The sequence below is a fragment of the Homarus americanus genome, unplaced genomic scaffold (genome assembly GCF_018991925.1).
Source record: "Homarus americanus isolate GMGI-L3 unplaced genomic scaffold, GMGI_Hamer_2.0 scaffold19318, whole genome shotgun sequence".
Lineage (NCBI taxonomy): Eukaryota > Metazoa > Arthropoda > Malacostraca > Decapoda > Nephropidae > Homarus > Homarus americanus.
Genome location: NW_024732238.1, coordinates 8,750,403 through 8,765,686, shown reverse-complemented (window position 1 = coordinate 8,765,686; position 15,284 = coordinate 8,750,403). Strand labels below are relative to the sequence as shown.

Below are 15,284 nucleotides of genomic sequence, written 5' to 3'. Positions count from 1 at the left end.
GCTCTTGGCGTCCACTGGTCAGATGGGCCCCAGTCTGATAACCTTAAACTATCTTAACTTAACATTAGCTTAACCTAACCAATTTAAGCCAGCCTAGCCTAGCCTAACCTAACCAGCAGAATTGAGGCTAAGTCTCAATTGTTCCCCAACCTAACCTAACCACCCAGGCACGTGCACGGTTACATATTATATAATATATGGGATCACACACACACACACGTACACACACACACACACACACACACACACACACACACACACACACACACACACACACACACACACAGTTGCTTCTCTTAAACTGAGGCTGGGACAGAGACATATGAACACTGAGATGTATGAACCACTCTGCCACCCACCCTCACTCCCACCCCATCTCCATCCCACCACCCCATCTCCGCACCACCACCCCATCTCCGCCCCACCACCCCATCTCCATCCCCCCCCCATCTCCGCCCCATCACCCCATCTCCCCCACCCCCCCATCTCCATCCCACCACCCCATCTCGCCCCACCACCCCCATCTCCATCCCACCACCCCATCTCTGCCCCACCACCCCATCTCACCCCACCCCAATCTCCGACCCAACTCCACTACTCCACCATCTCCTTACTCCATCTCGTGGTGTATTGTAACTACTGATATATGTCCATGGATGAATACTTAATATATAGGTAACAGGAAAACCTTAATAGAAATGTATTTTTATTCTTACCCATGTGACCCAGGCAGGGGATATGTCTGTCTGTCTCTAATCCTAAATTTGTTAAAGCACCTCGGCCAACAATATACCAAAAATTTCCATGTGATTTATTTTATTATACTTGGAGTATATACAAGGGAGATGTGTATGTAACAAGAGTCTTCGTCTCCGACCATGTTTTAACACTATATGTCGGGTTAAGTCCCCTCCAGATGGCTCTTGTTTATGTATCATCCACGGTATAGTGCTCATGCCTGTGTTGACTACGTGTAGGGAGGGAGGTAACAAGAGCGTCACACAGGTGTGGGGAGGGAGGTAACAAGAGCGTCACACAGGTGTAGGGAGGGAGGTAACAAGAGCGTCACACAGGTGTAGGGAGGGAGGTAACAAGAGCGTCACACAGGTGTAGGGAGGGAGGTAACAAGAGCGTCACACAGGTGTAGGGAGGGAGGGAGGCACAAGAGCGTCACACAGGTGTAGGGAGGAGGGAGGTAACAAGAGCGTCACACAGGTGTAGGGAGGATGTAACAAGAGCGTCACACGGGTGTAGGGGAGAGGGAGGTAACAAGAGCGTCACACAGGTGTAGGGGAGGGAGGTAACAAGAGCGTCACACAGGTGTAGGAGGATGTATGTAACAAGAGCGTCACACGGGTGTAGGAGGGAGGGAGGTAACAAGAGCGTCACAGGGATGTGAGAGGGAGGTAACAAAGAGCGTCACACAGGTGTAGGGGAGGGAGGTGAGTAACAGAGCGTCACAGGGATGTAGGGAGGGGAGGTAACAAGAGCGTCACAGGGGTGTAGGGAGGGAGGTAAATGAACGTCACACGGGTGTAGGGAGGGAGGAGGGAGGTAACAAGAGCGTCACACGGGTGTAGGGAGGAGGTAGGTAACAAGAGCGTCACAGGGATGTAGGGAGGGAGGTAACAAGAGCGTCACAGGGGTGTAGGGAGGGGGGAGAGGTAACAAGAGCGTCACACTGGTGTAGGGAGGGAGGTAACAAGAGCGTCACAGGGGTGTAGGGAGGTAAGTTCCATGATGAGCGAGCTGGAGGGTCAGGCAGGCTTGTGTGTGTGGGAAGTGTAAACAGAGAGGTGAGGCAGCGGAGGTCGGTGTGCCACCCCAGGGACGCTACCGCCCACTCCACTAATAAAACCACCACAGCTTCAAGTTGATCGTTGCAACCAGGGTGTGTGCACGCCCTGGTAACTGGCTCACACACCGCCGCCTTGTGATTATAACTACTACCCACGTCACTACTGTAGATGCTGTGAAGTGACGCAGCAGGCACGGCTAAGGTTGGTATTATGTTGGTCACACCTGACTACATTCCTCATGGGCCACAACCAAACATAACTAAACCTGAGCTAAGTATAACAATTAGGGCTATTAGGACTAGACCCCCAATTCTAATGGTTAATTTAGGGTTAGGTTAAAGTCTGATAGGACTGGGGGTCCATTTGACTCCTCGCCAAACGGGGGGGGGGGGGCTCGTAGTGTGTGCTAGTAGAGTGAAACAAACAAGGTATCGGGAAAGACTCGCATTCGTCAAGTATTCACGTTCTGACAAGCCGCCCATTCTCTGACCTTCGTGAGCTGCAAGCATTCAGATTGCAGACTACCTATTGATGGTAAATGGAACGTGGTGGAGAGGGTATGGTAATAGGTATGTGTCCTTCAGCTGTCTCCTTGTGGTGGCGCTGTGGTTATTTAAGTGATATGGTGGTCTAGCCGTCACACGTTCGATGTACCGTGTATATTCTTCTTGAGAGACTGTGGTGGAAACAAGTGATCAGTCTCGCATCCTGTCCTAATTTATCTCCAAAAGTAACCTAATCTAAACACAAACTTAACCTAACCTAACTTAGCCTTAAACTAACCTAACTGAGCCTAACCTAACTTAGCCTTACTTAACTTAAACTAACCTAACTGAGCCTAACCTAACTTAGCCTAACTTAACTTAAACTAACCTAACTTAGCCTTACCTAACTTAAACTAACCTAACTTGGCCTAAACTAACTTATACTAACCTAACTTAGCCTTACCTAACTTAAACTAACCTAACTTAAACTAACCTAACTTAGGTTAACCTAACTTAAACTAACCTAACTTAAACTAACCTAACTTAAGCTAACCTAACTTAAACTAACCTAACTTAGCCTCACCTAACTTAGCCTAAGCTAACTTAAACTAACCTAACTTAGCCTAACCTAACTTAAACTAACCTAACTTAAACTAACCTAACTTAGGTTAACCTAACTTAAACTAACCTAACTTAAACTAACCTAACTTAAGCTAACCTAACTTAGCCTAACCTAACTTAGCCTAACCTAACTTGAACTAACCTAACTAAGCCTAACCTAACTTAAACTAACCTTAATTCCAACCAAAATTTTAACTTAGCTTAATCAAATCCAGTTTAACCTAACTTAACCTGGCCGAGTTGGTACGTTACGTTACGTTGACCTCCAGGGAGAATTGTTATCCGCTAAAGCATTAATTACGGATAAGGAGAATAGCAGCCCATACCGCGGGTGCCACGACGGTGTGTGACTCATGTTCAGTTTGAGGTGTTATTGTGCAATCATATACCTGCCGGCTCGTCGTAACAACTCAACTGGGACTCATGTTCAGTTTGAGGTGTTATTGTGCAATCATATACCTGCCGGCTCGTCGTAACAACTCAACTGGGCTGTTAAGGGCAGACACCTCAACCTATTTACTTTGGTTTATTATTGCTGGTGGTTAGTTGACACTGTGGGTTAACTGGTAGATTGTGTCGTTATAGGTCACTTTCAGTTATCATGGAGTAATGGTGGCCACTCAGCCTCCTTGTATACCATTAGATATATTTAATAGTCATTGTGTTCTATCCTTAAAGGGTTGTGACGCTCATAAGTAATACTCCCATTCTCAGGATATTAATTATTTTCGTGTTCTAAGCTATGCAGCGATCTGTACTGTACATGGTATGTGGTATGAAGATATTTATCAGACTTAGATTAACAGGAAATAACTATAACTAAGTACAAATTATATATATATAAATGATTGCAGCCACGAGACAGTAAACAGTACTTAAAAACTGTGGTAGTTGAAGCGTCTTAAAACAAAAACAAAAAAATGCAGAAGCAAGTGAAGTTCCTGTACAGTTGAAAAATATAATTTATATCCCTGTACAGTAAGGTCGTGTCCCTCACAAGTGGCAGGCGGCGCTAGTCACGTGTAAAGCTTTCTTTATTACCAGGGTAAATACTACAGGTCTCTTGCCACTGGGTCCTCTTATCGCTGGGTCCTCTTGGCGCTGAGTCCTCTTAACGCTGGGTCCTCTTGGAGCTGGAACCTCTTAGTACTGGGTCCTCTTAGCGCTGGGTCCTCTTAGTACTGGGTCCTCTTAGTACTGGGTCCTCTTAGTACTGGGTCTTGTTAAAACTTGGTCCTCTTAGTACTGGGTCCTCTTAGTGCTGGGTCTTGTTAAAACTTGGTCCTCTTAGTACTGGGTCCTCTTAGTACTGGGTCCTCTTAGTACTGGGTCCTCTTAGTGCTGGGTCTTGTTAAAACTTGGTCCTCTTAGTACTGGGTCCTCTTAGTACTGGGTCCTCTTAGCGCTGGGTCCTCTTGGCGCTGGGTCCTCTTGGCGCTGGGTCCTCTTGGCGCTGGGTCCTCTTGGCGCTGGGTCCTCTTGGCGCTGGGTCCTCTTGGCGCTGGGTCCTCTTGGCTGGGTCCTCTTGGCGCTGGGTCTCTTGGCGCTGGGTCCTCTTAGCTGGGTCCTCTTAGCTGGGTCCTCTCGGCACTGGGTCCTCTTGGCTGGGTCCTCTTGGCGCTGGGTCCTCTTGGCGCTGGGTCCTCTTGGCTGGTCCTCTTGGCGCTGGGGTCCTCTTGGCGCTGGGTCCTCTTAGCGCTGGGTCCTCTTGGCGCTGGGTTCTCTTGGCGCTGGGTCCTCTTGGCGCTGGGTCCTCTTGGCGCTGGGTCCTCTTGGCGCTGGGTTCTCTTGGCGCTGGGTCCTCTTAGCTGGGTCCTCTTGGCGCTGGGTCACTACTTAGCGCTGGGTCCTCTTGGCGCTGGGTCTTCTTTTTTTTTTTTACGGTGGCCACCCGGGCACAGGTCAAACGACCCACAACGGAACTGGGGGCGAAAAAAAAAAAGAACGGAAAGAAATTGAAAATATAGAAAAAAAGGTTATACTGTATTAACCTACACCACGAAGATGCCGGAAAACCAGCTTTTTAAAGTGAGACAGATTGTAAGAGCAAGGAAACACACTGGGTCCTCTTAGCGCTGGGTCCTCTTAGTACTGGGTCCTGTTAAAACTTGGTCCTCTTAGCACTGCTGGTGGTTACTGCCGCCACTTTCTGTCCTGCTGATGGTTACTGCCGCCACTTTCTGTCCTGCTGATGGTTACTGCCGCCACTTTCTGTCCTGCTGATGGTTACTGCCGCCGCTTTCTGTCCTGCTGATGGTTACTGCCGCCACTTTCTGTCCTGCTGGTGGTTACTGCCGCCACTTTCTGTCCTGCTGATGGTTACTGCCGCCACTTTCTGTCCTGCTGATGGTTACTGCCGCCGCTTTCTGTGCCTGCTGATGGTTACTGCCGCCACTTTCTGTCCTGCTGGTGGTTACTGCCGCCGCTTTCTGTCCTGATGGTTACTGCCGCCACTTTCTGTCCTGCTGGTGGTTACTGCCGCCACTTTCTGTCCTGCTGATGGTTACTGCCGCCACTTTCTGTCCTGCTGATGGTTACTGCCGCCGCTTTCTGTCCTGCTGTATGGTTACTGCCGCCACTTTCTGTCCTGCTGATGGTTACTGCCGCCACTTTCTCTCCTGATGGTTACTGCCCACTTTTCTGTCCTGCTGATGGTTACTGCCGCCACTTTCTGTCCTGCTGATGGTTACTGCCGCCACTTTCTCTCCTGTTGATGGTTACTGCCGCCACTTTCTGTCCTGCTCATGGTTTACTGCCGCCACTTTCTCTCCTGCTGCTGATGGTTACTGCCGCCACTTTCTGTCCTGCTGATGGTTACTGCCGCCACTTTCTGTCCTGCTGATGGTTACTGCGCCACTTTCTCCTGCTGATGGTTGCCGCCACTTTCTGTCCTGCTGATGGTTACTGCCGCCACTTTCTGTCCTGCTGATGGTTACTGCTGCGCCACTTTCTCTGTTGATGGTTACTGCCGCTTTCTTTCCTGATGATGGTTACTGTCGCCACGTTCTTCTCCTGTTGATGGTTACTGCCGCCACTTTCTCCTGCTGATGGTTACTGTCGCCGCGTTCTCTCCTGTTGATGGTTACTGCCGCCACTTTCTCTCCTGCTGATGGTTACTGCCGCCACGTTCTCTCCTGTTGATGGTTACTGCCGCCACGTTCTCTCCTGCTGATGGTTACTGCCGCCACGTTCTCTCCTGTTGATGGTTACTGCCGCCGTTCTCGCCTGCTGATGGTTACTGTCGCCACGTTCTCTCCTGCTGATGGTTACTGCCGCCACGTTCTCTCCTGTTGATGGTTACTGCCGCCACTTTCTCCTGCTGATGGTTACTGTCGCCACGTTCTCTCCTGTTTATGGTTACTGCCGCCACTTTCTCTCCTGCTGATGGTTACTGCCGCCACGTTCTCTCCTGTTGATGGTTACTGCCGCCACGTTCTCTCCTGCTGATGGTTACTGCCGCCACGTTCTCTCCTGTTGATGGTTACTGCGCCACGTTCTCTCCTGTTGATGGTTACTGCCGCCACGTTCTCTCCTGCTGATGGTTACTGTCGCCACGTTCTCTCCTGCTGATGGTTACTGCCGCCACGTTCTCTCCTGTTGATGGTTACTGCCGCCACTTTCTCCTGCTGATGGTTCTGTCGCCACGTTCTCTCCTGCTGATGGTTACTGCCGTACTTTCTCTCCTGCTGATGGTTACTGCCGCCACGTTCTCTCCTGCTGATGGTTACTGCCGCCACGTTCTCTCCTGCTGATGGTTACCGCCATTCTCTCCTGCTGATGGTTACTGCCGCCACTTTCTCTCCTGCTGATAGTTTACTGCCGCCCGTTCTCTCCTGCTGATGGTTACTGCCGCCCGTTCTCTCCTGCTGATGGTTACTGTCGCCACGTTCTCTCCTGCTGATGGTTACTGCCGCCACGTTCTCTCCTGCTGATGGTTACTGCCGCCACGTTCTCTCCTGCTGGTAGTTACTGCCTTACTTTCTCTCCTGTTGATGGTTACTGCCACGTTCTCTCTAATGGCCAACTTATCAATATGTTAATTTATCATTTCATATAATGAAAATATTTATAAAGATGAGAATAGGCCTTTGTAACTACTGCTGACTCAAAGAGAGTAACCCTAGTGTTGGCTCCCAAATAGACCCCTGCGATAGAAGTCCTAATAATAATAACAAGTCCTTCTTACCACTTTCATATATTATATACATTTTACCTTACAAGCAAATGTCTCGTAAATGAAGTGCTACAGAGCAGTAATTTGGTGGGTCAGAAGGCACACGTTGATTATTTGCCACCGACACATCTGTACATTTGTGTTGACCACACCCAGCCCCAGTGTCTGGGGACCACAGCAGTGTCTTGGGACCACAGCAGTGTGTCTTGGGACACACCCAGCCCCAGTGTCTTGGACCACCCAGCCCAGTGTCTTGGGACCACCCAGCCCCAGTGTCTTAGGGGCCACACCCAACCCAGTGTCTTGGAACCCACACCCAACCCAATGTCTTGGGAGCCACACACACCCAACCCAGTCTTGGGGCCACACCCAACCCCAGTGTCTTGGGAGCCACACACAACAGTGTCTTGGGGCCACACACCCAACCCCAGTGTCTTGGGAGCCACAGCAGTGTCTTGGGAGCCACACCCAACCTTGTTGATGTCTTAGGGCCCCAGACCCCCTGCATGGGTCATCCTGCCATAAGTACACCCAGACCACCATGGGTCATCCTGCCCTAGAGGTACACCCAGACCCCTACATGGGTCATCCTGCCATAAAGGGGTACACAGACTACCATGGTCATCCTGCCATAGGGGACATACAGACCCACCATGGGTCATCCTGCCATAAAGGTACCCAGAACCCCACCATGGGTCATCCTGCCATAAGGACACCCAGACCCCACCATGGGTCATCCTTCCATAAGAGGTACACACCAGGCCACCATGGGTCATCCTGCAAAGTACACCCAGACCCCACCATGGTCATCAAGTACCCAGACCCCTGTGGGTTCCATAGAGGTACCGCCCCACCATGGGTCATCCTGCCATAGAGGTACCTGAACCCACCATGGGTCATCCTGCCATAAGTACACCCAGACCCCACCATGGGTCATCCATAGGGTACCCAGACCACATGGGTCATCCTGCCATAGGGTACACCAGACACTGGCCAGTGTCCTGCCATAGAGGTACACCCAGACCCACATGGTCATCCTGCCATGGGGTACACCCAGACCCCTGGGTTCATGCTGCAAGAAATTAAGACCCCCACCATGGGTCATCCTTCTAGAGGTACACCCAGACCACATAGCAGATCATCCTCCATAGAGTGCACTGACCCACCATGGGTCATCCCACTGCCATAAGTACACCCAACCCCCACCATGGGTCATCCTGCATAAGTTTAACTCACCATGGTCATCCTTCCTAAGTACACCAGACCACTGTGGGTCATCGCCCTGAGGTACACCCAGAACCCTTGGGTCATCCTGCCATAAGTACACCAGACCCCACCATGGGTCATCCTGCCATGAGGTACACCCAGACCCCACCATGGGTCATCCTGCCATAGAAGGTACACCCAGACCCCACCTGTGGGTCATCCTGCCATAAGTACCCAGACCCACCATGGGTCATCCTGCTAAGTACCCAGACCCCACCATGGGTCATCCTGCCATAGAGGTACACCAGACCCCCCATGGTGTCCTGCCATAAGTACACCCAGACACCATGGGTCATCCTGCCATAGAGGTACACACCCAGACCCCTGCATGGGGTCATCCTGCCATGAGGTACACCCAGACACATGGGTCATCCTGCCATAAGTACACCCAGACCCCACCGTATCCTGCCATAAGTACACACAGACCCCACCGGTCATCCTGCCTATAAGTACACCGAGCCCACCATGGGTCATCCTGCCATAGAGGTACACCCAGACCCCACCATGGGTCATCCTGCCATAGAGGTACACACACAGACCCCACCATGGGTCATCCTGCCATAAATAACCCCCCACCATGGGTCATCCTGCCATAAGTACACACACAGACCCCACCATGGGTCATCCTTCCATAGAGGTACACCCCAGACACCATGGGTCATCCTGCCCTAGAGGTACAGACCCCCACCATGGGTCATCCTGCCCTAGAGGTACAGACCCCCCACCATGGGTCATCCTGTATAGGTACACCCAGACCCCACCTGGGTCATCCTGCCATAGAGGTACACCCAGACCCCACCATGGGTCATCCTGCCATAGAGTACACCCAGACCCCACCATGGGTCATCCTGCCATAGAGTACACCCAGACTCTGGGTCATGCCCTGAGGTACACCCAGACCCCACCATGGGTCATCCTGCCATAGAGGTACACGACCCCACCATGGGTCATCCTGCCATAGAGGTACAGACCCCACCATGGGTCATCCTTCCCTAGAGTACACCCAGACCCACCATGGGTCATCCTGCCTAGAGGTACACCCAGACCCCACCATGGGTCATCCTGCCTAGAGTACACAGACCCCACATGGGTCATCCTGCCTAGAGGTACACCCAGACCCCACCATTGGGTCATCCTGCCCTAGAGGTACCCAGACCCCACCATGGGTCATCCTGCCATAGAGGTACCACAGACCCACCATGGGTCATCCTGCCATGGGGGTACACACAGACCCCCCACCATGGGTCATCCTGCCATAAAAGGTACACCCAAGACCCCCACCAGATGTCCACTACACTCTGAGGTACACCCAGACCCCACCATGGGTCATCCTTCCCTAAGTACACCAGTTCCTCATGGGTCATCCCTTCCTAAGTACACCCAGACCCCACCATGGTCATGCTCGCAAGAGGTACACCCAGACCCTACATGGGTCACATCCTGCCATAGAGGTACACCCGGAACCCCCTGCATGGGTCATCCTGCCCTAAATTTTTAGGCCACATGTGATCATCCTGCCATAGAGGTACACAGACCCCACCATTGGGTCGTCCTGCTGAGGCACACAGACCCCCCTGCATGGTCATCCTGCCATAAGTACACCCAGACCCCACCACTTGGGTCATCCTGCCATAAGTACACCAGACCCCACCATGGGTCATCCTGCCATAAGTGCAGACCCCACCATGGGTCATCCTGCCATAGAGGTACACCCAGACCCCCCACCATGGGTCATCACCTAGAGTACACAGACCCACCATGGGTCATGTCCTGCCATAAGTACACCTAAGAACCCCCACCTTGGGTCATCTATAAGTACGCAGACCCCACCATGGTCATCTGCCATAAGTACTAAACCCCACCATGGGTCATCCTGCCATAGAGAGTACACCCAGACCTATGGGTCATCCTGCCATAAATTGCCACCCAGACCCCACCATGGGTCATCCTGCCATAAGTACCCAGACCCCACCATGGGTCATCCTTCCCTAAGTACACCCAGACCCTATGGGTCATGCTGTAAAAGGTACACCCAGACCCCACCATGGGTCATCCTGCCCATAGAGAGTACACCCAGACCCCACCATGGGTCATCCTTCCTAAGTACAGATTACATAGCTATTTGCCTGCCACTCAAAGGTACTACAGACTTTACCATAGGTGCATCCTTCCCTAGAGAATGCACCCAGGGCTTCCACTTTGAGATCATTGCAAGGTACACCCAGACCCCACTGCATGGGTCATCCTGCCATAAGTACACCCAGACCCCACAGATTCATCCTGCCCCCTAGAGGTACACCCAGACCCCACCATGGGTCATCTGCTATAGAGGTACACAGACCCCACCATGGGTCATCCTGCCTAGAGGCACAGACCCCACCTGCATGGTCCTCCTGCACCGAGGTACACCCAGACCCCACCATGGGTCATCCTGCCATAAATTTTTAGACCCCCACCACCAGGTCATCCTGCCATCAGGGTACACAGACCCCTGCTGGTCTCTATGGTACACACACAGACCCCACCATGGGGTCCATCCACCACCATAGAGGTACACCCAGACCCACCATGGGTCATCCTGCATAAGTACACACCCAGAACCCCACCATGGGTCATCCTGCTATAGAGGCTGCAGACTACCATGGGTGTCCTGCCATAGAGGTACACCCAGACCCCACCATGGGTCATCCTGCCATAGAGGTACACCAGACCCACCATGGGTCATCCTGCCATAGAGGTACACCCAGACCCCACCATGGGTCATCCTGCCATAGAGTACACCATTTCCTTGGGTCATCACCACCGCAGAGAGTACCCAGACCCCACCATGGGTCATCCTGCCATAGAGTACACCCGAACCCCACCATGGGTCATCCTGCCATAGAGGTACACAGACCCCACCATGGGTCATCCTGCCATAGAGGTACCCAGACCCCACCATGGGTCATCCTGCCATAGAGGTACACCCAGACCCCACCATGGGTCATCCTGCCATAGAGGTACACCCAGACCCCACCATGGGTCATCCTGCCATAGAGGTACACCCAGACCCCACCATGGGTCATCCTGCCCTAGAGGTACACCCAGACCCCACCATGGGTCATCCTGCCATAGAGGTACACCCAGACCCCACCATGGGTCATCCTGCCATAGAGGTACACCCAGACCCCACCATGGGTCATCCTGCCATAGAGGTACACCCAGACCCCACCATGGGTCATCCTGCCATAGAGGTACACAGGAGGTCATTACTCACCATTAGTCCAGCCGGTGGCAGTGTTACCAGGGTGTAGGAGACGTTAACTATGATTAGTGTTGAGTGTTATGTTTATTTTAGAGGTCAATGCCGCTTGAGTTAGTTTCCAGGTCATTGCCGCGACGTTTCTTGTGTTGGTGCAGCCGCTGGCGCTGCCTGCTCGCTATCTTATTAACGATCAGTCAAGTTAACGTCGTTCGTGCTCCATTAGTTGCTAAATTATCGGAGGATATCATGTAATCTGATTGTGGTTTCATTCAGATTTTTAATATAATAGATAATTTGCCTTCCGCTGGTACGGTATATGTTAAGAGTGCTATACACAGTATATCACATTTATAGGCTCAGTGTTGTCGAGAGGCCACATTATTTACTTTAACAGGCTCTTGAAACCGGTTTTAGCTTGTCATATACAGTAGGGTAGTAGTAGTGTTGTGTGGCGTGGCTAGATGTGTTGATGTTGGAACGCCCATTTTCCGAATGTCGGCGCTGGAATGACGAGCCCGTTTTCTGTGAGAGCCTGGAATAGCCGCCTCCCCTGCGCACCAGTCGACCCGGACTTATCGATCCAGGCCTCGCAGAGCCTGCACCCGCGGTCCCCACTGGTGCCTCGCTCCAGGCACTCACTGGACTGTGACGTCACGCGTGCTTCATACATACACATTCAGTTACGTTCACCAGATTTAATGGGCTAGAAACTGGCTTAAATTGAGCATGGTTTAATTTATATCAAGGTTTGTGTATCTTAAGAGACGTTCATTAAGCAAGTGTCGAGTCCAGCGAACAAGTGTAGGTAGTAGAAAGTTTTGTGTGATGGCTTTGTTGGTGTTTCTTATATGATTGTTATCGTAAGGCGTTGTGGCGCTCTTCTCAACGTGCGAGGGTTGTGAGTCTGTAGGGTGACGGTGGCTCCCCTCGCTGCCTCCTTGGTGCCGACTGATTCCTGCACTGGGGCTCTCCCGGCTTTAGCGCGCCAGTACCACGTTGTCTCCCTCTTAAACCCCTCTTCCTAACTCTCGCCCTTCCCCTCGCAGCTGTGGTAGCGTGACAGGTGTGTGGTGACGTGTAGAGGGAGTGTGGTCACCCGGTGCAGTAGTACAGGTGTACAGTACAGTACAAGTGAAGCTCCCGGTGCTGCAGGCTACGGTTCCTCCCTGCTTGGCTCGCCCGCACCACCTCAGTTCCTTGCTGCCGGGTCTCTGCTACTGCTGCTACACACTGCTCCTGCTGTTGCTGCCGCCTCTGCTTGTGGTGCTGAAAATACAGGTGGTGTACCTGTACTTTGGTGTAGGTAGTGGTGCTTAAGACAAGCGTGGTGACGTATTGTGGTGTTTACTGTTTACTGAGTGTTTTAAACGTCCGAGTGTACAAAGGCTGGTGCCGCTGTAGCACTTGACCCAGCTGGTGTTGGTGGAGGCATTGACGGTGGTGTGGGAGTGACGCTTACTGCTCCCTCCTTTCCTATTTACGAAAGATCTCTCTTGGGATATACTGAAGACTGTCAAGTGTTAAGGTTCAGCTGCACCCCTTCAGCCAAGGCTCTCTACTAGTGTCTCAAGGTAAGTGCGTGATGATACACTCTGACTCCACTCCACGGTGGGTGGGTGTTGCTGCCTCCATCTCTGCCTGACTGAACATAGATCGTGGAAGCCGCCTTATGTACCACGTACACGACCTTAATTACCACCAAGGCAAATATTTAACAAGAGTCGGTATATAAACGAGAAGTATTGCGGTCATATATTAAATTAAAAGCAGACTGCAGCATAAAGAAACACTGGGTAAAAGATTGCCTACTAACTGCGAAATTAATGAATGGACGCTGAATGAATTTTTTTGTTTTTGCTTTTGAATCAACTCTCGTCTGGTCTAAAATATATGAGTAAAGTGAAATATTTCGTTTGGTCGAACACCCACTGCATCTACTGAACAATTGTCGGTTATACTGAACACTGACGTTATCAAACATTTCTGGATACAGCACACACACACACACACACACACACACACACACACACACACACACACACACACACGGCCGGTATCGACCAAACGTAGACTCCAGCCAACAAAATTGTCTGCAGTATCGAGCCAATGGATGAAACAGTTGTATAAAACATATTTTTTATGTTCTGATGAATGAATCACCAAGCATAACATTTGTTTCTTACTAGACGAGTCGTGTGACGCAAAATGCGATGGGATGCAGCCTACTATGGCTCCTGCCGGAGTAGTTTAAATTGATTTGATTGAACAAGAAGCTAATACAAGCAGTGAGGAAGGCTTCCGTGAAACAATAATTAGTTAGGACGAGGAAACACCGGCTGGTAGTCCAACAAAGTCGCCGGCTGGACTCCTCACACGCCCACCAGATTAAACAAGTATTGGTAGTGACAATCTAACGCCAGCGGTATCAAACAGACGTCAGCAGTGTCAGACTAACGTCCAAGAGACGCCCACCAGATAAAAAACTGGTAGCTGTTGTGATCTCTCAACGGTAAAAAGAAATGTTAAAGAAATCAACAATAACAACTGACTGAATCAATCGAACGACTGTGTGATTGAAGAGACCTGGACAGTACTGTACGGAGGTGACCTGGACAGTACTGTATGGAGGTGACCTGGACAGTACTGTACGGAGGTGACCTGGACAGTACTGTACGGAGGTGACCTGGACAGTACTGTACGGAGGTGACCTGGACAGTTCTGTACGGAGGTGACCTGGACAGTACTGTACGGAGGTGACCTGGGCAGTAGTGTACGGAGGTGACCTGGGCAGTAGTGTACGGAGGTGACCTGGACAGTACTGTACGGAGGTGACCTGGACAGGTTCTACGGAGGTGACCTGGACAGTATGGGTGACCTGGGCAGTGGTGTACGCAGGTGACCTGGGCAGTGGTGTACGGAGGTGACCTGGACAGTACTGTAGGTGCCCTGGACAGTTCTGTACGGAGGTGACCTGGACAGTGCTGTGGAGGTGACCTGGACAGTTCTGTACGGAGGTGACCTGGATAGGTGCGGAGATGAACCTGGGCAGTGCTGTACGGAGGTGACCTGGACAGTACTGTGCAGGTGACTGTGGACAGTACTGTACAGGTGACCTGCAGTGCTGTACGGAGTGACCTGGACAGTACTGTGGGGGTGACCTGGACAGTTCTGTACGGAGGTGACCTGGACAGTGACTGTGCGGAGGTGACCTGGACAGTACTGTACGGAGGTGACCTGGACAGTACTGTACGGAGGTGACCTGCACAGTACTGTACGGAGGTGACCTGGACAGTACTGTACGGAGGTGACCTGGACAGTACTGTACGGAGGTGACCTGGACAGTACTGTACGGAGGTGACCTGGACAGTACTGTACGGAGGTGACCTGGACAGTACTGTACGGAGGTGACCTGGACAGTAGTGTGCTGGTGATCTGGACAGCACTGTACGGAGGAGACTTGGACAGTGATGCTGTACAGGGGAGACTTGGAAGTGCTGTACCGGAGTGACCTGGACACTACTACACGGTGACCTGGACAGTACTGCACAGGAGGTGACCTGGATTAGTACTGTGCAGAGGACTGGACATTACTGTTGCTGTACGGAGGAGACCTAGACAGTACTGTACGGATGTGACCTGGACAGTAGTGTACGTGGGTGACCTGGGACAGTACTGTGCAGGAGTGACCTGGACAG

General features: G+C 51.6%; 1 protein-coding gene across 1 annotated transcript; it reads left to right on the top strand.

Annotated features, from left to right (window-relative positions):
* Window positions 1-10,952: 10,952 nt before the first annotated feature.
* On the top strand, window positions 10,953-11,991 carry LOC121868231 (magnetosome-associated protein MamJ-like). Its single transcript, XM_042368542.1, has 3 exons — window positions 10,953-11,045; window positions 11,267-11,578; window positions 11,944-11,991. The coding sequence occupies exons 1-3, from the start codon at window positions 10,953-10,955 to the stop codon at window positions 11,989-11,991; spliced, it is 453 nt and encodes a 150-aa protein (XP_042224476.1).
* The last annotated feature ends 3,293 nt before the right edge of the window (window positions 11,992-15,284 follow it).

What these genes read in the sequence shown, in the direction of transcription:
- LOC121868231 (XM_042368542.1), top strand. Translation starts at nt 10,953, where the DNA reads ATGGGTCATCCTGCTATAGAGGCTGCAGACTACCATGGGTGTCCTGCC. An exon ending in TGGGTCATCCTGCCATAGAG is followed by an intron (nt 11,046 to 11,266) that starts GTACACCAGACC and finishes ATCCTGCCATAG; the next exon opens with AGGTACCCAGACCCCACCAT. An exon ending in TGGGTCATCCTGCCATAGAG is followed by an intron (nt 11,579 to 11,943) that starts GTACACAGGAGG and finishes TCACATTTATAG; the next exon opens with GCTCAGTGTTGTCGAGAGGC.